The sequence below is a fragment of the Oncorhynchus clarkii genome, unplaced genomic scaffold (genome assembly GCF_045791955.1).
Source record: "Oncorhynchus clarkii lewisi isolate Uvic-CL-2024 unplaced genomic scaffold, UVic_Ocla_1.0 unplaced_contig_7089_pilon_pilon, whole genome shotgun sequence".
Classification (NCBI taxonomy): Eukaryota; Metazoa; Chordata; class Actinopteri; order Salmoniformes; family Salmonidae; genus Oncorhynchus; species Oncorhynchus clarkii.
Window position 1 is genome coordinate 62,441 of NW_027258283.1, and position 24,705 is coordinate 87,145.

At 42.5% G+C, this 24,705-nt stretch overlaps 2 protein-coding genes across 3 annotated transcripts; one reads left to right on the top strand and one right to left on the bottom strand.

Annotated features, from left to right (window-relative positions):
* Positions 1–198: 198 nt before the first annotated feature.
* LOC139396444 (uncharacterized) lies at positions 199–23,672 on the top strand (the record flags this gene model as incomplete). The annotated part of the gene is made up of 17 exons (XM_071143490.1): positions 199–393; positions 928–1,032; positions 1,363–1,397; positions 1,771–1,853; positions 1,975–2,022; positions 2,113–2,166; positions 2,255–2,302; positions 2,393–2,446; positions 2,585–2,641; positions 18,458–18,525; positions 19,331–19,390; positions 19,557–19,637; positions 19,904–19,981; positions 20,163–20,207; positions 20,334–20,405; positions 22,333–22,410; positions 23,586–23,672. Coding segments are annotated over exons 1-17 (1,135 nt in total), but the record flags the coding sequence as incomplete, so codon positions are not given.
* On the bottom strand, positions 9,659–16,209 carry LOC139396439 (uncharacterized). Of its 2 annotated transcripts, none has more exons than XM_071143484.1 (7): positions 15,504–16,209; positions 14,879–15,265; positions 14,296–14,607; positions 13,849–13,965; positions 13,447–13,644; positions 10,768–10,920; positions 9,659–10,232 (listed from the first exon to the last, which is right to left on the bottom strand). In XM_071143484.1, exons 1-7 carry the CDS (start codon positions 15,526–15,528, stop codon positions 10,192–10,194), a joined length of 1,233 nt encoding a protein of 410 aa, XP_070999585.1. In that variant the 5' UTR covers positions 15,529–16,209; the 3' UTR covers positions 9,659–10,191. The 2 variants fall into 2 exon arrangements, with proteins under 2 accessions (XP_070999585.1, XP_070999583.1); XM_071143482.1 differs by having other exon boundaries at positions 15,495–16,113.
* Positions 23,673–24,705: the final 1,033 nt, after the last annotated feature.

Below are 24,705 nucleotides of genomic sequence, written 5' to 3' on the forward strand. Positions count from 1 at the left end.
CGTCAGTCGTTTTTGTTGTTGTTGTTGCCATCACAGATACAGAAAGCCTTGGATTTTGCACACAAATGTACATCTTATTGTATAAATTATCTGGTAACGTTACGATGTGACTGTTGCCAACGCGCAGGAAATTCAGAGGAGGGCGCTGTCACAGTTTAAATGCGATGTTCAAAGAGGACCCGGAAGTAACATAGGAATGTTGTGTGGAAGTGGGTGGGGACAGAAGCTTGATTTTTTGGAAATGAAAGTGTAAGTCAACACGAGTAATTGTCTGTTTCAATCAGAGTAGCTACAAATATATCGCCGACAGTATGGCCGCACTGCGCAATAAATCTGACCAAGAAATCAAGGACCTGCTGAATGAGTATGGAATTAAGCATGGGCCTCTCGTTGGTAAGTCAAGCTTTGATTTGTTTGAATTAGCTCACGTTAAGTCAAGCTTTACCCAGCCCTGTCCGACTACACTCCACGATTTACCATGGAGTTGAGCGTCGACTAGTGTGGGCGGACTGCAGCTCCGACTTCACAGAAAATGAAAGAATAACACGCATTTACACAGTTGGAATCCCTAGTTTTTTGTTGTTGTTGTATAAAACTTAATTTTACGTGACATCAGAGCTCCAGTCCTCCCACACTAGTTTTATTATATGTTTGTATTGCCGCGAAAGCCATCGTTAATCATGGCGTGTAAGTTGGCTAGGCCAGCCTATGTTTTAAAGTTACAATACATGAGCTGGGTATGCTTGGTTTAGCTAACGTTTCTAGTTATTTTAGTTACAAATTCCTAGTCTCTGAGTAGGCCTGCTTAATAGACTAACTTAGATGTCTATGACCACAGTCTCAAATGTACTTCTGAAATTCTAATAGTCATGTGACTATGGTTTTAAATTGCATTACTGAGCCACATCTAACATTTCTGCGTCGTAGACACTACAAGACCACTGTATGAGAAGAAGCTGAAAGAAGCCATGGCCAAAGCCAAGGTCACTGTGACAAAACCATCACCAGACAGAACCTTCTACAGAGAGGACCGTAAGTTAGACATGCATGATAACACAAGGCTACTTTATGCATATCAACCATTAGACTAAACTAAGCTCCCGCAGCGGTCTAAGGAACTGCATCACAGTGCTAGAGGTGTCACTACAGACCCTGGTTCGATCCCGGGCTGTATCACAACCGGCCGTGATCATGAGTCCCATAAGGCGGCACACAATTGGCCCAATTGGCCGGTTTTAGGCCGCCATTGTAAATAAGAATTTGTTCCTAACTGACTTGCCTAGTTAAATAAAGGTTGAATAAAAATGTAAATAAGAAAGTGGAACTCTGTAATGTTGGTTTACTTTTGTTTCTTAATTTCAGAGGAAGAAGTCACCTATGTCACCTACCAGACACCAGTAAGTATTGATTATTTTGTTTGCAGTTGCTTCTAGAACATATCCTTTTGTTGACAGAATGTCTAATTAAGCAATGAGACACGAGTGCTTCTAGAACATGTCCTTTTGTTGACAGAATGTCTAATTAAGCAATGAGACACGAGTGCTTCTAGAACATATCCTTCTGTTGACAGATAAGGGTTGTTCTTAGGCAACTGGACACAGCCCTTAGCCGTGGTATACCACAAACCTCTGAATTGCCTTATTGCTATTATAAACTGGTTAACAACACAATTAGGACAGTAAAAAATATTATTTTTCAGCCAATCAGCATTCAGGGCTTGAACCACCCAGTTTATAACCATCAATATTCTTCTGTTTCTCATATTTGCAGGTTAGAAGTGAGGGTCCTTCTGGAGATGGGAAACCCTACATGAGGTCAAGACCAGAGTACAGTGAGAGAGACCGGGTGGATGAGTATGTTTGTTTACAGATAGCTTTGCATTAGTAAATGTCATGTTATTCAGTGTTTTTGTGTTCAGTTGATTTAAAGTGGACCAATACAATGTATCAAAGCTTCTCTCTCTCTTCTTTGCAGTAAACCCTATTCAAGACCAGAGTACAGCGAGAGGGACCGGGTGGATGAGTATGTTTGTTTACAGTTACCTTTGTGGTCAGTTGCTTTAGAGTGGACCAATACAACTAATCAAATCTTTTCTCTCGCTCTCCTTTGCAGTAAACCCTATTCAAGATCAAGACCAGAGTACAGCGAGAGGGACCGGGTGGATGAGTATGTTGGTTTACAGATAGCTTTGTGGTCAGTTGCTTTAGAGTGGACCAATACAACTAATCAAATCTTTTCTCTCTCTTCTTTGCAGTAAACCCTATTCAAGACCAGAGTACAGCGAGAGGGACCGGGTGGATGAGTATGTTTGTTTACAGATAGCTTTGTGGTCAGTTGCTTTAGCGTGGACCAATACAACTAATCAAATATTTTCTCTCTCTCTTCTTTGCAGTAAACCCTATTCAAGATCAAGACCAGAGTACAGCGAGAGGGACCGGGTGGATGAGTATGTTGGTTTACAGATAGCTTTGCATTAGTAAATGTCATGTTATTCAGTGTTTGTGTGGTCAGTTGATTTAAAGTGGACCAATACAATGTATCAAAGCTTCTGTCTGTCCCTCTCTCTGTCTCTCTCTCTGTCCAGTAAACTCTATTCGAGATCAAGACCAGAGTACAGCAGCGGAAGACCGTACGTTGATGAGTAAGTCTAGTTTAGACAGATTTCACATTGTTCATGTATAATAAATGTTGTAATAGCCTGGTCCCAGATCTGTTGCGGTCTTTGCCAAGTCCTATGGTCATTATTGTGCCGAAAACAACCCATACGAGCTGGCAATGCAGCATAAACCGATCTGAAACCAGGCTAATTGTTCAGAGATGTGATTTCTGCTTCTCTGACATGTATCCTTCATTCATATACACTAGGTAGTCCACTGTTCCACTTGAATGTACCTTTGGTACAGAGCATTCATGAAGTATTCAGACCCCTTCCCTTTCCCACATTTTGTTACGTTACAGCCTTATACTAAAATGGATGAAATAAACTATTTCTCTTCACATCTACACACAATACCCCATAATGACAAAGTAAACAGGTTTTTCAGAATATTTTGCAAATTCATTAAAAAAAATTAAAACGTATTTACATAAGTATTCAGACCCTTTGCTATGAGACTGGAAATGGAGCTCAGGCCCATCCTTTTTCCATTGATCATCCTTGAGATGTTTCTACAACTTGATTGGAGTCCACCTGTGTGGTAAATTCAATTGATTGGACATGATTTGGAAAGGCACACACCTGTCTATATAAGGTCCCACAGTTCACACTTCATGTCGGAGTAAAAACCAAGCCATGAGGTTGAAGGAATTGTCCGTAGAGCTCCGAGACAGGATGGTATCGAGGCACAGATCTGGTGAAGGGTGACAAAACATGTCTGCAGTATTATTATTTTTAACCTTTATTTAACCAGGCAAGTCAGTTAAGAACAAATTCTTATTTACAATGACGGCCTAGTGGGTTAACTGCCTTGTTCAGGGGCAGAATGACAGTTTTGTACCTTGTCAGCTCGGGGGTTTGAACCTGCAACCCTCCAGTCACCAGTCCAACGCTCCAACCACTAGGCTACCCTGCCATTGAAGGTCCCCAAGAGCACAGGGGCCTCCATCATTCTTAAATGGAAGAAGTTTGGAACTATCAAGACTCTTCTCCTTAGAGCTGGCCGCCCGGCCAAACTGAGCAATCGGGGGAGAAGGGCCGTGGTCAGGTAGGTGACCAAGAGCTCCAGAGTTTCTCCGTGGAGATGGGAGAACTTTCTAGAAGGACAACCATCTCTGCACTACTCACCAATCAGGCCTTTATGGTAGAGTGGCCAGACGGAAGCCACTCCTCAGTAAAAGGCAAATGTGAGCCCGCTTGGAGTTTGCCAAAAGGCACCGAAAGGACTCTGACCTTGAGAAACAAGATTCTCTGTTCTGATGAACCCAAGATTGAACTCTTTGGCCTGAATGCCAAGCGTCACTTCTGGAGGAAACCTGAAAATGAGTGGCCCAGCCAGAGCCAAAACCTCTGGAGACCTGAAAATAGCTGTGCAGTGACGCTCCCTATCCAACCTGACAGAGCTTGAGAGGATCTGCAGAGAAGAATGTGAGAAACTCCCCAAATACAGGTGTGCCAAGCTTGTAGCGACATACCCAAGAAGACTCAAAGTCGCTTCCAAAGGTGCTTCAACAAAGTACTGAGTAAAGGGTCTGAATACTTATGTAAATGTGATATTTCTATTTAAAAAATATATATATATATTTGCAAATATTTCTAAACCTGTTTTTTTCTAGGTCATTATGGAGTATTGTGATGTCATTATGGGTTATTGTGTGTAGATTGATGAGGGAAAAACAATTTCATCCATTTTAGAATAAGGCTGTAACGTGACATGTGGAAAAAGTCAAAGGGTCTGAATACTTAACAAATGCCTTCAGAAAGTATCCCCACCCCCTTGACTCTTTTTACAGCCTTCATTTTAAAATAGATTCCATGGAGTCGTTGTCTCTGGCCTACACACAATACTCCATAATGTAAAAATGGAATTATGTTTGTAGAAATGTTTACGAATGAATAGAAAATATAGCTGAAATGTCTCGAGTCAGTATAGTTATTCAACCCTGTTGTTATGTCAAGCCTAAAGCCGTTCAGGAATGATAATGGTGCTTAACAAGCCACGTGTGTTGCATGGACTCTGTGGGTAATAATAGTGTTCGACTTTCTTTTTTTTGAATGACTACTTCATCTCTGTACCTCACACACACACAATTATCTGTAAGGCCTCTCAATCGAGTAGTACATTTTGAAACAACCACAAAGACCAGGGAGGTTTTCCAATGCCTCGCAAAGAAAGGCATTGAACCTAAAATGACGAGTGAAAAGAAGACGGCCTGTACTGAATAACACTATTCCCGAAACATACATTGTGTTTGCAACAAAAGTTGGTTACCAAGACGATATTGAATGTTCCTGAGTGGCCCAGTTGTGACTTAAATCTACTTGAAAACCAATGGCAGGACCTGAAAATGGTTGCCTAGCAATGATTAACCACCAACTTCAGAGAGCTTGAATAATACCTTTTTTTTTTAGTAAGCCAATTTTGTACAATTCAAGGTTTGCAAAGCTCTTAGACTTACCCAGAACGACTCACGGCTGTAACCGTTGCCAAAAGTGATTCTAACAAGTATTGACTCGGGTGTGAATTTTTACGTAAATGAGATTTGCGTTTCATTTTCAATACATTTGCAAACGTGTGTAGTAAAAATAAATTTTTAAAAAACAACAAAAAAAACATTTAAAACATATCTAATATCTTGTCATTATGGGGTATTGTGTGTGTGTAGATGGGTGAGAGGAAAAATAATCAATTTTAATCCATTTTGAATTCAGGCTGTAACACAACAAAATGTGTAATGCGTCAAGGTGTATGAATACTTACAGAAGGCTTTGTATACAAACAGACCTATCCCCCTCTAACTAAAGAGCCTGCTTTTACTATGTTGGTCTGATCACATGGATGAATGTAGTCACGTTTGAGACCTGTTTTCAGGCCCCATGTCTACAACACACTGTCGTCATCATCCTACTCCAAACCAACGCCTGTGGTGAAGAAGGAAAACACAACCACTTCTGGGAGACTGATCCCTCTCTGGGTCCAGTTCCTGGTCTTCCTGATCCTAGCCGGGTTCCTCTACTTCATATTCACTAACATGGAGTCTGCAGAGAGTAGCCCCTTTAACAGAATCCAATGATCAAAAAATGTACCAATAAATGTCAATCTGGGATATGTTCTTTAAGGCACGAAACGGTCCAAAATGGGGAAGCACTATTGGTTCTTGAGCTATAAGAATCACTCGTTTTCTGTTGGACAATGTTTTTAAATGTTTCATTACATGTGTCCTAATGAATATGACCCAGTTTTTCATATTTTACAAATATAATGGCACTTCCCATGCCTGTTTTTTTCTCTTTTCACTTTTTTTGCATGTTCTTTAAGGTGACTTTGGGTTCTGGGAACTTTACTATTGGTGAAAGGAAAGCAGTAACATTTCCTCCTGTCTCAACTCCTATGTAATGACTAGATGGTGATGTATGGTGTTCTGTTTATCAGAACTACCTTGGGGTGCTTCTACTGTGGGTAACAGTACTATCTTCATCTTCACAAATGTAGAGAGCCCGCGGCCCACAGTAAATGTAGAGAGCCCGCGGCCCACAGTAACTGTAGAGAGCCCGCGGCCCACAGTAACTGTAGAGAGCCCGCGGCCCACAGTAACTGTAGAGAGCCCGCGGCCCACAGTAACTGTAGAGAGCCCGCGGCCCACAGTAACTGTAGAGAGCCCGCGGCCCACAGTAAATGTAGAGAGCCCGCGGCCCACAGTAACTGTAGAGAGCCCGCGGCCCACAGTAACTGTAGAGAGCCCGCGGCCCACAGTAACTGTAGAGAGCCCGCGGCCCACAGTAAATGTAGAGAGCCCGCGGCCCACAGTAAATGTAGAGAGCCCGCGGCCCACAGTAAATGTAGAGAGCCCGCGGCCCACAGTAACTGTAGAGAGCCCGCGGCCCACAGTAACTGTAGAGAGCCCGCGGCCCACAGTAACTGTAGAGAGCCCGCGGCCCACAGTAACTGTAGAGAGCCCGCGGCCCACAGTAAATGTAGAGAGCCCGCGGCCCACAGTAAATGTAGAGAGCCCGCGGCCCACAGTAAATGTAGAGAGCCCGCGGCCCACAGTAAATGTAGAGAGCCCGCGGCCCACAGTAAATGTAGAGAGCCCGCGGCCCACAGTAAATGTAGAGAGCCCGCGGCAGTACTGTAGCTTGAAATGGGCACGGGGTCTAATTGACTCAACAACCAAAAACACATCTAAGTTTAACTGGAAAATCTCTAGTTATTTCAGGAAGTTAGCTGGCTAACTCATGGATCCTGCATTGTAGTATACCCCTCAGGAGAACCCCGGCCCACCTGGCGCTAAACTTCTAAATGACGTTACACAATTCTAAATTACGTTTTAAAGTTCTAAATGACGTTTTAAAATTCTAAATGACGTTACAAAGTTCTAAATGACGTTCTAAATGACGTTTTAAAATTCTAAATGACGTTACACAATTCTAAATGACGTTACAAAACTCTAAATGACGTTACACAATTCTAAATGACGTTACAAAACTCTAAATGACGTTTTAAAGTTCTAAATGACGTTTTAAAATTCTAAATGACGTTACACAATTCTAAATGACGTTTTAAAATTCTAAATGACGTTACACAATTCTAAATGACGTTTTAAAAGTTCTAAATGACGTTACAAAGTTCTAAATGACGTTAAAGTTCTAAATGACGTTACACAATTCTAAATGACATTAAAGTTGTAAACAGATCCATAGCCCCCCCCCCCCCCCCGTTTAATTGTGGGGGACAATACAGTTCTAAATGACGTCACACAATTCTAAATGACAAAGTTGTAAACAGATCCATAGCCCCCCCCCCCCCCCCCCCCCATTTAATTGTAGGGGACAATACAGTTCTAAATGAAGTACCATAGCATTTTGAACTGTTAATGATTTCTATCCATACATTTCTAGAACTGTAATTGCTGTGGTCGGTGTATCGTCATTTTAAATGTAATGTGAGTTGTGGTTTTGTTAGATGTACTCATGCCACCGGTTCTTTTTAGTTTTCTACACCTGCAGTATCGTTTTGTAACAAAGTAACTTTTTTTTAAAAAGTTTTCAGACACTTGTCTGTTTTATCAGAGGAGATCACTTTGGTCACACAATAATGTTTATAAGCATAGTCTGTGTCCTATATAGGCAATAGGATGCCATTTAGGACAGACCCAGTTTACAAATGAAAACACCTTCAGCAGGACAGCAACTGTTCAGATATACTATTTTGTATCCAGCCAATGAGTCATTCATAGGATTCTCCAACTTTAAAAATAAATGTTTTCATATCAATTTGTCTGCTATTTCTTTATTTCATTTGAATTAGAGGTTATTAGTATTAACTAGTAGAAGATATAACCTGTGATAACAGAATGGAAGAAATCATTTTTTCTTTGTCATTTGTTCCCAGCTCCACAGTGAATAGAACTTAGTGATATCGGTGAATGTGGTAATTCATAACCGAGTGAAATATAAAACACCAATAGATTCTAGATACTAAAGAGGGCATACAGATCTCTCTGAGATGGACGTCCCAACGGGTCTCTCTCTGAGATGGACGTCCCAACGGGTCTCTCTCTGAGATGGACGTCCCAACGGGTCTCTCTCTGAGATGGACGTCCCAACGGGTCTCTCTCTGAGATGGACGTCCCAACGGGTCTCTCTCTGAGATGGACGTCCCCACGGGTCTCTCTCTCTGAGATGGACGTCCCAACGGGTCTCTCTCTGAGATGGACGTCCCAACGGGTCTCTCTCTGAGATGGACGTCCCAACGGGTCTCTCTCTGAGATGGACGTCCCAACGGGTCTCTCTCTGAGATGGACGTCCCAACGGGTCTCTCTCTGAGATGGACGTCCCCACGGGTCTCTCTCTCTGAGATGGACGTCCCAACGGGTCTCTCTCTGAGATGGACGTCCCAACGGGTCTCTCTCTGAGATGGACGTCCCAACGGGTCTCTCTCTGAGATGGACGTCCCAACGGGTCTCTCTCTGAGATGGACGTCCCAACGGGTCTCTCTCTGAGATGGACGTCCCAACGGGTCTCTCTCTGAGATGGACGTCCCAACGGGTCTCTCTCTGAGATGGACGTCCCCACGGGTCTCTCTGAGATGGACGTCCCCACGGGTCTCTCTCTGAGATGGACGTCCCAACGGGTCTCTCTCTGAGATGGACGTCCCCACGGGTCTCTCTCTGAGATGGACGTCCCAACGGGTCTCAAAGCCATCTTTCCAAATGGAGCGAAGCCTGGGCATTCGAGCCAACGTCACAACTATCAGTAAGATGGTCCCAGATCTGTTCGTGCTACCTTGCCAACTCCTATAGCTGCAACATTAGACATTTCTCTTAACCATAGATCACAATCTGTAAAAGCAAGAATTCATTATCCTTGATGTTGTCCCCTGTTAATTTACTGTGCTGTCTTTTAATAAAACAAAATGAATTAGACGAATTGTGTAAATACATTAACAAGAAACCTAAATTATGTTTCACAGTCAAACTTAAAGTCTTAGTACCAGTATCAAACTTCTAGCCTGGTCCCAGATCTGTTTGTGCCGTGTTACACACTTCTGTTGTTATTGTCTCACCAACAGTGGCAAGTCAGCACAAACAGACCTGAGACCAGGCTATCAAACTACTCCATTTAGAAGCAGAGCTGACAAACCTAAGTGAATCTTTCTTCAGTCCAACAAGTGTCCACTGTTCTCTTGTTGACCATCAGTCTTATTCAACCATCATTTAAAGGCCCAACCATAAATTTAAAATGTGATTTTCTTGTGTGTTTTATATATATATATTTCCACATTGAGGTTGGAATAATACTGCGAAAATGATAACACCCTTTTAGTGTTAGAGCTGTTTGAAAAGATGGCCTGAAATTTCAGCCTGTTTTTGGTGGGATGGAGATTTGACCTGCCTGGTGACATCACCAGGCGGTATATTAGTTAAGACTGATAACTAGTTCCGTTTTCTACACTCAGACCACTCCCAGACAGTCCTAGAAAAATGATTGCTTGAGAAATTCTTTGCAAAAAAATTTTGTTTATTTTTGATCATTTTATTTGAAAACAACCACAGCAAAGTACTTAATTGTTACACAGAAATGATTTGAGAGATAAAAACCGCTACATTGGATATTTTAAATCATTGGGACACAGTGTTATATTTCATGTCCATAATTGTCAGTTGTAGCTGGCCTGAGAACTGGTCCAGAAAGGCCAATGTGTCCAGAAAAGGGTCATTATAGTCAAATGCCCTTTTCATAGTTGATTGTAGTGTTTATTACAGTGTACCTGGTATAGAGATGATGACCTAACAATTACTCTACCTACAAGTGCTGCTGTCATGTTCTAACGCAGGAGTCTACCAGGTACTACTAGGAGATGCTGAGAGCTTGAGGCATTTTGTGTTGATGTCTCCTTCGTCGTGTTTTCGGGTAACTTGTGTCTTCTCCACCTGTGCTCCAGAGCCATCCTTCAGGAAGGTTTGTCAGCTCAGGAATGTCTCTCCATGGTTCCATCTTTAATGGTTCTCTCAAAAACATAGCAACTGCCCAACTCACAATTTTATTGCTAAGGCAACGTAAGTGTTCTCCACACCTGTTGGTCAAATCAGACATGTAAAATGGACGTGTCAGTGTGTTCATGGTTATATACAGGAGGATTCTTCTACATAACCTTGACAGTGGTAAGCGAAGACAACCAGGAATACAAACGGATATGCTTTGTTTCGCCATTGTTTCTATGCATATCAGTTTAGATTCCAGCAGGGTTAGGGTCAATTCCATTTCAATTCAGGAAGAACAATGAAATTCCTATTCTCTTCAATACTTTGCATATCAGTTTAGATTCCAGCAGAGTTAGGGTCAATTCCATTTCAATTCAGGAAGAACAATGAAATTCCTATTCTCTTCAATACTTTGCATATCAGTTTAGATTCCAGCAGGGTTAGGGTCAATTCCATTTCAATTCAGGAAGAACAATGAAATTCCTATTCTCTTCAATACTTCTTCAATGAGGAAAATGTGGAATTGGTTTTACTTTCTGAATTGACTGGAAATGGAACCGACCCCAAACTTTGATTCTAGGCTAAAGCTAGGAGTGGGAAGTGGAATTATACATGACAAGGACTCACAGGTTCTGGTCTCTCTCTCTAGCTCCGAGGGTTTCTTCTCCCTCTTGCAGAGCACTCTGGCAACGATGATGATGATGATGAGGAGAGCCACGAGGAAGGTCAGAGCAGACGCCAGCCAGCTGATCACCATAGGGCTCAACACTGGGTCTGGGTCTGGTGAGGGTGGACGCAACACAGATGGACACCAACCAAACATGAATATATGTATGGCCACAACCCAGATGGACAGACAGTCAGTATATGAAAGTATAAACAGTTTACATTAGAGTTTATCATTATAATTCATTACAACTAAACACCAACTCATCTACTTGTATAATCATCTGTGTTTCTTTCTCTGCATTAGAATCGATAAATAACCTTCACGACACCAATCCACAAGGCCTGAGGTGGTGCTCTAGTAACCTGGCCTCATGACACCAGTCCACAAGGCCTGAGGTGGTGCCCTAGTAGACTGGCCTCATGACACCAATCCACAAGGCCTGGGGTGGTGCCCTAGTAGCCTGGCCTCATGACACCAATCCACAAGGCCTGAGGTGGTGCCCTAGTAGACTGGCCTCATGACACCAATTCACAAGGCCTGAGGTGGTGCCCTAGTAGACTGGCCTCATGACACCAATCCACAAGGCCTGAGGTGGTGCCCTAGTAGCCTGGCCTCATGACACCAATCCACAAGGCCTGAGGTGGTGCCCTAGTAGTCTGGCCTCATGACACCAATCCACAAGGCCTGAGGTGGATCCTTAGTAGCCTGGCCTCATGACACCAATCCACAAGGCCTGAGGTGGTGCCCCAGTAGACTGGCCTCATGACACCAATCCACAGGGCCTGGGGTGGTTCCCTAGTAGCCTGGCCTCATGACACCAATCCACAAGGCCCGAGGTGGTGCTCTAGTAACCTGGCCTCATGACACCAGTCCACAAGGCCTGGGGTGGTGCCCTAGTAGCCTGGCCTCATGACACCAATCCACAAGGCCTGAGGTGGTGCCCTAGTAGACTGGCCTCATGACACCAATTCACAAGGCCTGAGGTGGTGCCCTAGTAGACTGGCCTCATGACACCAATCCACAAGGCCTGAGGTGGTGCCCTAGAAGCCTGGCCTCATGACACCAACCCACAAGGCCTGAGGTGGAGCCCTAGTAGACTGGCCTCAAATATGTTTGTGTTGTCTTGGCAACTCAACAACCATAGGAGTAGGCCATACAGCACAAACACATCTGGGACCAGGCTACTGCCCTAGATGTGGACTAGCATGGCCTCACCTCCGATGGACCAGGCTACTGCCCTAGATGTGGACTAGCATGGCCTCACCTCCGATGGACCAGGCTACTGCCCTAGATGTGGACTAGCATGGCCTCACCTCCGATGGACCAGGCTACTGCCCTAGATGTGGACTAGCATGGCCTCACCTCCGATGGACCAGGCTACTGCCCTAGATGTGGACTAGCATGGCCTCACCTCCGATGGACCAGGCTAATGCCCTAGATGTGGACTAGCATGGCCTCACCTCCGATGGACCAGGCTACTGCCCTAGATGTGGACTAGCATGGCCTCACCTCCGATGGACCAGGCTACTGCCCTAGATGTGGACTAGCATGGCCTCACCTCCGATGGACCAGGCTACTGCCCTAGATGTGGACTAGCATGGCCTCACCTCCGATGGACCAGGCTACTGCCCTAGATGTGGACTAGCATGGCCTCACCTCCGATGGACCAGACTACTGCCCTAGATGTGGACTAGCATGGCCTCACCTCCGATGGACCAGGCTACTGCCCTAGATGTGGACTAGCATGGCCTCACCTCCGATGGACCAGGCTACTGCCCTAGATGCGGACTAGCATGGCCTCACCTCCGATGGACCAGGCTACTGCCCTAGATGTTGACTAGCATGGCCTCACCTCCGATGGACCAGGCTACTGCCCTAGATGTTGACTAGCACGGCCTCACCTCCGATGGACCAGGCTACTGCCCTAGATGTGGACTAGCATGGCCTCACCTCCGATGGACCAGGCTACTGCCCTAGATGTGGACTAGCATGGCCTCACCTCCGATGGACCAGGCTACTGCCCTAGATGCTGACTAGCATGGCCTCACCTCCGATGGACCAGGCTACTGCCCTAGATGCTGACTAGCATGGCCTCACCTCCGATGGACCAGGCTACTGCCCTAGATGCTGACTAGCATGGCCTCACCTCCGATGGACCAGGCTAATGCCCTAGATGTGGACTAGCATGGCCTCACCTCCGATGGACCAGGCTACTGCCCTAGATGTTGACTAGCATGGCCTCACCTCCGATGGACCAGGCTAATGCCCTAGATGTGGACTAGCATGGCCTCACCTCCGATGGACCAGGCTACTGCCCTAGATGCTGACTAGCATGGCCTCACCTCCGATGGACCAGGCTACTGCCCTAGATGTGGACTAGCATGGCCTCACCTCCGATGGACCAGGCTACTGCCCTAGATGCTGACTAGCATGGCCTCACCTCCGATGGACCAGGCTAATGCCCTAGATGTGGACTAGCACGGCCTCACCTCCGATGGACCAGGCTACTGCCCTAGATGCTGACTAGCATGGCCTCACCTCCGATGGACCAGGCTAATGCCCTAGATGTTGACTAGCACGGCCTCACCTCCGATGGACCAGGCTACTGCCCTAGATGCTGACTAGTATGCCCTCACCTCTGATGGAGATAGGGAGCGGTTGGCTTTCCCGGGACATGAAGGTTCTCCCGCCCAGCTGGACCTTGTAGAGGCAGTAATAGTAGCCCTCGTTGGAGCGCTGTGCGTTTGAAAAGGTGAAGGTGACGAAGGGAGAGAGGGCGGGCAGCGACTGTCGCACCGTGCCGTTGGAACGGATCAGACGCAGCTGGAAAGAACCTTAGTAAGGAAATAAGATAATGTGACTAAATAGCTACATTTACAAAAAAACGATGTACTACTTGTTCTTGGCTCTACGGACCGGGTTTTCCCGTGCACAGCTTAGCCCCAGACTAAAAAAGCTTGCCGACTGGAGAATCTCATTTGAAATGACTCCAGGACAAGGCAAATTGTAAAATGAATCGAATAAATGAATCAAGTTACCTCCAGGGTACTGCTGCTCGGTGGAGCAGGTGATGTTGAAGCTGTGACCTTTGATGACAGAGCCTGTGGGAGCCTCGATGGACGTGTTGTGCCAGTGCCGAGGGGTGTGCAGCTCCACTGGCGAGATGCGAGGGGGAAAACAAGGGGGTCGGGGATCAATTTGGCCCCGTCATTGAGTTACAGAATAGATCCAAATTACAAAACACAGTCACAGTCGAGTCATTTTTTTGTTTCTGGAAAAGATGTCAGGACTTCAGACAATACCTTTATCTTTTGTTGTTTTGGTTAAGTGTTTAGTAAGGAGAACATGTTTTGAAAACGGAGTGAAATGAGGCAGTACTACTATCTATCCTGCACATATGAACACTGGACTTTAGCGCATTCCGTAGCAAATCGCTCTGTTTTCTTCCATTATATATTTAACTGAACAGGCCCCAGATAACTCACCCACAGTGATGTTGATAGAGTTGCTGGGTGGAGAGCTAAGCATGGAGGAGGAGGGAGAGCTGCCCTTGATCCTGTACAGACAGCTGTAGCTGCCCTGGTGGGTAGCCTCCAGGTCTGACAGAGTCAGCTCCACCCTGGTCTGGGCAGAGTCCACCCTCTGAGTCACCAACGGGGTGGCTATGCCCCTCTTATACAGGTGGAAGTCATTCAGGTGGTGGCCCAGTAGCACAGTACAGCTGAAGCGAACCGCCTCCCCGGCAGAGAAGACAGTGTGAGGGGAGAGCAGGGACAGGGTGGGCATCAACAGTGTACCTGTCAGGGACAAAAGGTATGTTATATATCCATTAGGATAGTTCCTAGCCACATACATTGTCTCAACAACAAAAAAACACAATCACACCACACGTATATTATCAATTGTTAATCGTTACCATTGATCATATGTATTCCAACATGGAAATGTTTTCTGTCCCATAACAAATCCTCACTATTATAGGTGTCCTTGTCTCCTGTAGCCTGGGGATCTGTTTAAACAGTTTCAACAGATTTGGTACCAGGCTATCCTCCTGGGACTCAGTCTCACCTGAGCATTTCACCCCAGCGTCATTATTATGGGTGCAGGTGAGGTAACTGTGGAGGACCCTGGGACATCGCGTCAGGCTCGCCTCGTGGCCAGAGCACTGGACGTGCCTCAGCCAGATCTCTCTGGAGCCCCTGCCAAACGCAGCTCCACGCAGGGCGTTCTCGGCCAGCCCACAGCCCAGCTCCAGGCACACCACGTCAGCCTCCCTCAGGTCCCAGCCGTGGTCACACACCGTCCCCCACTGGTTTCTCTGGAGCACCTCCACACGCCCCGAGCACTCACTGTCCCCATTGACGAGCCGGATGAACGACACGCCATCTGCAGAGGGTATCATTTTGAGCAATTCACCGTCTGCATCGACTCCATCCCAAGTAACAAGAGCACAGCCTGTATGGGAACAGCATAACGAAGAGAGGAAAACATTAGAACTATAACCGTGAAAATACTGCAGAAGAGTCATTGCTACAGTACAAAGCAATACCTTTACAGTATTGGTTATGACACTTGCTCATTACATCAAAAGAGCACATTGAAATACTAAAGCTAGTTCCAGAATGAACAAATTACACCATATAATCATCAGGCACAGAGCAAAAACATTTAAATCATCTCTGACCGAGCGTACAAAGGACAAGGAGAATCTTCAGCATCTTTGTCACCGTTCCATTCGAGAGATGATGATGACGGCTCGATGCGATTTTCTGGGGAACAGACTACTCAAAATGCACCGGACAATGGAGTCCTTCAACTTGACACCACTATAGCTGGCTGGTTAACAAGTCAAAGTATCGCGGCGCAAATACTAGCCGAATGATTTCGGTGTGCTTAGCTCGTACAACTGGCTATAGCATACCTACTGGCGTCAGCTAACTAGCTACATTCCTTCATACGTGTTTAGTCCGTCGCGGTCCTTCTTTTCACATTTAATCACGGATATTTAACATTTTAAACGGAGAGCACTACCCCCTGTCGTTAAAATAAATGTCCATTTAATATCAAACTTTGTTTTGAGAGAAGGCGAAGATGATGGTTAGAAACGAGCTAGCTAACTAGCTAGCATATAGTTATTCTAGTTAGCTAATGGGGTGGATGGCGTAGCTATAGTTAACATTATAGATACAGTATTCTTTATCATCCATATATAATCACTTCAAGGCGTAAATCCTTTCAAACATTATTTTTTTTGTTTACGAAAACTAGCTAGACACATGTCCGTGACGCGTTGTATTTACGTCATCAGAGAACGTATGGAAGCGATTCCCAAACCTTCCATCACACACAGAGAGGAACCTGGAGAAGAGTCCCCTGAGCATGCTGGCCCTGGGGACTCTGTTCACACACACACCTCCGGAGCCCCAGGACAGCAACACAATTAAAGCATAAGAAAACAAATAATTATTTGACACATTGGAAACAATTGAACAAAAACAAAAAAACGAGCAAACTGGAATGCTATTTGGCCCTAAATAGAGAGAAAGTACACAAGTGGCAAAATACCTGGCCACTGTGACTGACCGAAAATTAAGGAAAACTTGTGACTTTCCACAAAGTGACCCAGTGAGCCAGTCAGCGAGCATAGCCTTGCTATTGAGAGAGGCCTCTGTAGGCAGACCTGGCTCTCAAGATAAGAAGGGCCATGTGCTCACTGCCCACAAAATGAGGTGGAAACGGAGCTGCACTTCCTAACCTGCAAAATATGCGACTGTATTAAAGACACATATTTCCCTCAGATTACACAGACACACAAAGAATTTGAAAACAAATCGATTTTTGATAAACTCCCATATAATATTAGGTCAAATATCACAGTGTGCCATCACAGCAGCAAGATTTTGTGACCTGTTGCCACAAGAAAAGGGCAACCGGCGAAGAACAAACACCATTGTAAATACAACCCATATTTATGTTGATACACATCCCCTTTAGTGCTTCAATTACTATCACATTGTTTAAAAACTACATAGCCATGATACGACATTTGAATTTCTCTATTCCTTTTGAAACTTTTGTGAGTTTAATGTTTACTGTTCATTTCAGATTGTTTATTTCACTTTTCTTTATAAATCTATTTATTTTTGCTTTGGCAAATGTAAACATATGTTTTCCATGCCAATAAAAGCCCCTTTTGAATTGAACTGAACGTTTTCCTCTGGCTTGTCACGACGGGTCTATTCATTACACCGATTATGTAGCGAAACGTTTCGTCTGTTGCCAAATGGAAATGTTTCGCAATGAAAAAACAAGATTTTCTATTGGACAAATTCATGTAGGTTACCTCCCCGTTTAGTTCTGTTTGCTCTGTTTACTTCCGTTTGGTTCTCAAAACTGTAATTGTTTTCTGTTGCAATTGCGTAATGAATACACACACAATGACCATCCCACAAAAATGATTTTTTTTTTTTTTAAAGTGTGACCATCCTTCCATCCCACAGACAGAGGTCACTCATTCACCACTAGCTACTCTGCTACAATGTATCCATTTCATACTGTATGTCGAGGAGGAAGCTACAGGTCAACACTGAGTATACAAAACATTAAGAACACCTGCTCTTCCAATGACACAGACAGACCAAGTGAATTCAGGTGAACGCTACGATCCCTTATTGACGTCACTTGTTAAATCCACTTCAAATCAGTGTAGAGATTAAGGGGAGGAGACGGGTTAAAGAATGTGTTTTAAGCCTTGAGACAACTGAGACTTGGATTGTGTATGTGTGCCATTCAGAGGGTGAATGGGCAAGACAAACTATTTCAGTGCCTTTGAACAGGGTATGGTAGTAGGTACCAGGCTCACCGGTTTGTGTCAATAACTGCAACATTGCTGTTTTTTAAAGTTTTTTTTATACACTCAATGGTTTCCTGTGTGTATCAAGAATGGTCCACCACCCAAAGGACATCCACACAACTGTGGGAAGCGTTGGAGTCAACATTTGTCAGCATCCCTGTGGAACGCTTACAACCCATTTCGTTACATACACCCGCAATAAAATCTGATAAATATGTGTATGTGACCAATACAATTTGATTTGAACACCTTGTAGAGCCCATGCCCTGATGAATTGAGGCTGTTCTCAGGGCGAAAGGGGGAGGTGTTCCTAATGTTTAGTATACTCAGTGTATACCACAGTGGGACGAACCGTTGCACAGGAAAGTAGCCCATCTTTGGTAGAAAGTAATGACCCGTGTGCAGGTACTGTAGGTAAGGGTAGCCCTATTGATGGATGAAAAATATCTTAGGAGAACAAACATTCTTGATGCTCCTTTGATACAGACAGTCCCCCACCAATCACTGAAAGAGCTTTGTCATCCCACCAATTCATCTGACTATATGAGTCAATTGCGGATAACGGGTTGTAAAAAATATATACAGCTAGTCAAATGACCACGGCATTCGCATTCGTAAGTTCATAACCGAAACCAAAAGTCTCATATGCGTTATCACCTTTCAACGCAGACACACTGACTTTTAGAGGCTGAATCAGGTATTCGTTTCTTAAAATGTCTCTGCATTTTATCGAGGTTTTTGGAGATATTCTCATATTTAATAATCATCTATTTATTTCTGTTAAATGTGAACAGGTTGAGAGCGGACTTGAGTGAAACCATGCAGAGAGAGACTCTGACGATCATTCTCCTTTTACTCTGTGGTAAATCTGCTTTTACTCTGTGGTAATTCTGCTTTTACTCTGTGGTAATTCTGCTTTTACTCTGTGGTAATTCTCCTTTTACTCTGTGGTAATTCTGCTTTTACTCTGTGGTAATTCTGCTTTTACTCTGTGGTAATTCTCCTTTTACTCTGTGGTAATTCTGCTTTTACTCTGTGGTAATTCTCCTTTTACTCTGTGGTAATTCTGCTTTTACTCTGTGGTAATTCTCCTTTTACTCTGTGGTAATTCTCCTTTTACTCTGTGGTAATTCTGCTTTTACTCTGTGGTAATTCTGCTTTTACTCTGTGGTAATTCTCCTTTTACTCTGTGGTAATTCTGCTTTTACTCTGTGGTAATTCTGCTTTTACTCTGTGGTAATTCTGCTTTTACTCTGTGGTAATTCTGCTTTTACTCTGTGGTAATTCTCCTTTTACTCTGTGGTAATTCTGCTTTTACTCTGTGGTAATTCTGCTTTTACTCTGTGGTAATTCTGCTTTTACTCTGTGGTAATTCTGCTTTTACTCTGTGGAAATTCCACTTTTACTCTAATAGTATTGTGAATAAGGCTATTACAGTGATTACAATGTAACATTGGGCATAACGGCTTTATCTATTGTATCTGAATTATACTAAACGTGGAGAAACATTAACTGTTATGTGGTTGAGGTTTTGAACAGTGTTACTTTGCCATCTCAAACAGCACTAAATCTCTCTTACTGTCACTCAAAAGTTAAAGAGAAAATTATCATGAATGTTATTACCATGTTACGCATATAACAAACTCACTATTTCCTTCCTTGTCTAGCTGGGCTTCCAGGTGACTGTGGAGTAATAGAGTTTCCCGTACTCCATTCTGATATAACCGGTAATCAACAGTGTCCTTATTGGATGAGTGCCAGTCTGTTTCTAATGTGGGACCAGGCTATTCATTTTTATTCCCCGTGTACACTAAAGCATATGCTAGTTTAATTCAATTGTGTTGTCATCAACCTGTTGATATATATATATATATATATTTTTTTTTTTTTCAGGCTGTATGAAAATGACATGTGCCAGGAGTATCAATGCCTGTGTGGACACACATGGACAGGCCCCCACAGAACAGCTCAAAGGTGAACAAAATGTCAGATGTCTTGGTTGTAATACATTTTATACATCATGGATTAGATCATCTTGAGGTTTTATATATATCCTAAAGTATATACGTCAGCCTCAAAGTCTTTTCGTCATGCATTATCAAAACAACGATAATAATAATACTATATTTATTTATTATATTATTACATTTTTTTTTCTCCCCCAAAAAATCAAAACTGATGTCTTTAGGTCTTTTTTTCAATCATTATTACTGCTAACCATCCTGTTTTTCCTGTTGCAGGTTGTGTTGTCCACAAATGTAGGAAAATCACCAACCGCTGTGTAGATCAGTTCTTCCAACAGTACCTACCCCTGTTATGTGAGTTAAGTTCATTACAGTTTAGTATTATTACAGTGTAATGATTCATTACAGTTCAGTATTATTACAGTGTAATGATTCATTACAGTTTAGTATTATTACAGTGTAATGATTCATTACAGTTCAGTATTATTACAGTGTAATGATTCCCTCCTCTAACTATGAGAACTGTGTTTTCTAGTGGCACAAAATCCAAAAGTTGCCTCAATTGTCGAACCAAATGCCAGTATGTATCAAAATTGTTTCATTCTAATGACAATGGGTATTTTAAGACAGGGACAGAAATTATTCTAAACTATAAGGGGATGTGAATTTCTTTCATTGAATGAGTTCTCTGTTTGTGTCAACGTAGAGCTTTTCATGGCTGAAATGACAGATGCTTATCTTGAATGCTGGCTCGAGACGACAGACTCCGAAGTCGGAGGTGAGGCAATGTTCAGCAGTCAGTACAATATTTTGATGGTGAATAAACTGTGTGACTGAGTGTCTGTACCTTATGTGATGGTCTGTATATATATCGGCTGTATCTGTTGTTATGTAATGGCATTTGTGTGTATATATACATATATACAGTGGGGCAAAAAAGTATTTAGTCAGCCACCAATTGTGCAAGTTCTCCCACTTAAAAATATGAGAGAGGCCTGTAATTTTCACCATAGGTGCACTTCAACTATGACAGACAAAATTAGAAAAAAAATCCAGAAAATCACATTGTAGGATTTTTTTTGAATTTATTTGCAAATTATGGTGGAAAATAAGTATTTGGTCACCTACAAACAAGCAAGATTTCTGGCTCTCACAACCTGTAACTTCTTCTTTAAGAGGCTCCTCTGTCCTCCACTCGTTACCTGTATTAATGGCACCTGTTTGAACTTGTCATCAGTATAAAAGACACTTGTCCACAAACTCAAACAGTCACACTCCAAACTCCACTATGGCCAAGACCAAAGAGCTGTCAAAGGACACCAGAAACAAAATTGTAGACCTGCACCAGGCTGGGAAGACTGAATCTGCAATAGGTAAGCAGCTTGGTTTGAAGAAATCAACTGTGGGAGCAATTATTAGGAAATGGAAGACATACAAGACCACTGATAATCTCCCTCGATCTGGGGCTCCACGCAAGATCTCACCCCGTGGGGTCAAAATGATCACAAGAACGGTGAGCAAAAATCCCAGAACCACACGGGGGGACCTAGTGAATGACCTGCAGAGAGCTGGGACCAAAGTAACAAAGCCTACCATCAGTAACACACTACGCCGCCAGGGACTGCAGTGCCAGACGTGTCCCCCTGCTTAAGCCAGCACATGTCCAGGCCCGTCTGAAGTTTGCTAGAGAGCATTTGGATGATCCAGAAGAAGTTTGGGAGAATGTCATATGGTCAGATGAAACCAAAATAGAACTGTTTGGTAAAAACTCAACTCGTCGTGTTTGGAGGACAAAGAATGCTGAGTTGCATCCAATACCTACTGTGAAGCATGGGGGTGGAAACATCATGTTTTTGGGCTGTTTTTTTGCAAAGGGACCAGGACGACTGATCTGTGTAAAGGAAAGAATGAATGGGGCCATGTATCGTGAGATTTTGAGTGAAAACCTCCTTCCATCAGCAAGGGCATTGAAGATGAAACGTGGCTGGGTCTTTCAGCATGACAATGATCCCAAACACACCGCACGGGCAACGAAGAAGTGGCTTTGTAAGAAGCATTTCAAGGTCCTGGAGTGGCCTAGCCACTTGAAAATCTTTGGAGGGAGTTGAAAGTCCGTGTTGCCCAGCAACAGCCCCAAAACATCACTGCTCTAGAGGAGATCTGCATGGAGGAATGGGCCAAAATACCAGCAACAGTGTGTGAAAACCTTGTGAAGACTTACAGAAAACGTTTGACCTCTGTCATTGCCAACAAAGGATATATAACAAAGTATTGAGATAAACTCTTGTTATTGACCAAATACTTATTTTCCACCATCATTTGCAAAGAAATTCATTAAAAATCCTACAATGTGATTTTCTGGATTTTTTTTTCTCCATTTTGTCTGTCATAGTTGAAGTGTACCTATGATGAAAATTACAGGCCTCTCTCATCTTTTTAAGTGGGAGAACTTGCACAATTGGTGGTTGACTAAATACTTTTTTGCCCCACTGTATATATATATATATATATATATATATATATATATATATATATACTGTATCGGTTGTTATGTAATGGTCTTTGTGTGTATATATATATACACTGTATCTGCTTTTAAGTGATGGTCTGTTTGTATACAGTATACTGTATCTGTTGTTAAATGTGTTTTTGTACTCTATATTCGCCGAGGTGATCATTGATTTAAGTCAGTCTTTCTCTTGCAGGTTGTTTTATGGGCAGACTCATTGATAAGGCACAGCCGTTCATTACCCATTTGTCTGCATTGATCTTTGATGATCCAGGTCAGACTTATTATCGCCTTAAAAAGTGATATTTCACATTTTAAGTTTTACCTCCTAGAGTGGTGTGGTGTTGATTCATCCCTACAGTTTTGAAGTCCATCCGCCAGCTATTTAGCAAGTTGCTTTAGAGAAATGTGAAAATTAGTACCTAGACAACAAGGTATTCTATGAGTTCTTAGACAACAAGGTATTCTATAAGTACTTAGACAAAAAGCTATTCTATAAGTACTTAGACAACAAGCTAATCTATAAGTACTTAGACAACAAGCTATTATATAAGTACTTAGATAAAAAGGTATTCTGGGGGTACTTAGAAAACAAGGTATTCAATAAGTACTTAGACAACAAGGTATTCTATGAGTACTTAGACAACAAGGTATTCTATAAGTACTTAGACAACAAGCTATTCTGGGGGTACTTAGAAAACAAGGTATTCAATAAGAACTTAGACAACAAGGTATTCTATAAGTACATAGATAACAAGGTATTCTATAAGTACTTAGACAACAAGCTATTATATAAGTACTTAGATAACAAGGTATTCTGGGGGTACTTATATTCTATAAGTACTTAGAAAACAAGGTATTCTATAAGTACTTAGACAACAAGGTATTATATAAGTACTTAGACAACAAGGTATTCTGGGGTACTTAGAAAACAAGGTATTCAATAAGTACTTAGACAACAAGGCATTCTATAAGTACTTAGACAACAAGGTATTCTATGAGTACTTAGACAACAAAGTATTCTATAAGTACTTAGATAACAAGGTATTCTGGGGGTACTTAGAAAACAAGGTATTCTATGAGTACTTAGACAACAAAGTATTCTATAAGTACTTAGATAACAAGGTATTCTGGGGGTACTTAGACAAGGTATTCTATAAGTACTTTGAAAACAAGGTATTATATAAGTACTTAGACAACAAGGTATTCTATAAGTACCTTGACAACAAGATATTCTATAAGTATTTAGACAGCAGTATTTTATACAAGTACTTAGACAACAATATGTTCTATGAATACTTAGACAACAAGGTATTCTATAAGTACTTAGACAACAAGGTATTCTATAAGTACTTAGACAACAATATATTCTGTAAGTACTTAGACAACAAGATATTCTATAATTTTCATATAATTTAAATCTGATCGCTATAAATTCCATATTTTCAGTTGCTGTGAGCTGTTGGCTCTTCCATGCTTTGAAAGGAATGGTAAGCTGCTATGGTCAGCTAGATGACAACTACATCAAGGAACTGAGTAAGGCAGATATCATATAATTTATATCATTACACAATTTTATTTAAAAATGTTTACATAAATGTACACATACAAAATGTTCATGTACAGTGCCTTCAGAAAGTATTCGTACCCCTTGACTTATTCCACATTTTGTTGTGTTACAGCCTGAATTCAAAATGGATTACATAGATTTTTTAAATTGTTAAAACATTTGTAGACGCACCTTCGGCAGTGATTACAGCTGTGAGTCTTCCTGGTTAAGTCTCTAAGAGCTTTCCACACCTGGATTGTGAAACAGTTGCCCATTATTCTTTTCAAAATTCTTCAAGCTTTGTCAAATTTGTTGTTGATCATTTATAGACAACCCTTTTCAGGTCTCTGCCATATATTTTCAAGTAGATTTAAGTCAAAAACTGTAACTCGGCCACTCAGGAACATTCACTGTATTCTTGGTAAGCAACTCGAGTGTTTTAGGTTATTGTCATGCTGAAAGGTGAATGTATCCCAGTGTCTGGTGGAAAGCAGACTGAATCAGGTTTTCCTCTAAGATTTTGCCTGTGCTTAATTATTACAAGCATACCCATAACTTGATGCAGCTACCACTATGCTTGAAAATATGGAGAGTGGTATTCAGTAATGTGTTGTATTGGATTTGACCCAAACATAACACTTTGTATTCAAGACAAAAAGTGAATTGCTTTGCCACAGTTTTTGCAGTATTACTTTAGTGCCTTGTTGCAAACAGAATGCATGCTAAGGAATATTTTTATTCTGTACAGGCTTCCTTCTTTTCACTCTGTCAATTGGGTTAGTGTTATGGAGTAACTACAATGTTGTTGATCCATCCTCAGTTTTCTCCTATCACAGCCATTAAACTCTAACTGTTTTAGAATCACCATTGGCCTCATGGTGAAATCCCTGAGAAGTTTCCTTCCTCTCTGGCAACTGAGTTAGGAAGGACGCCTGTATTTTTGTAGTGACTGCCTGTATCTTTGTAGTGACTGGGTGTATTGATACACCATCAAAGTGTAATTAATAACTTCACCATGCT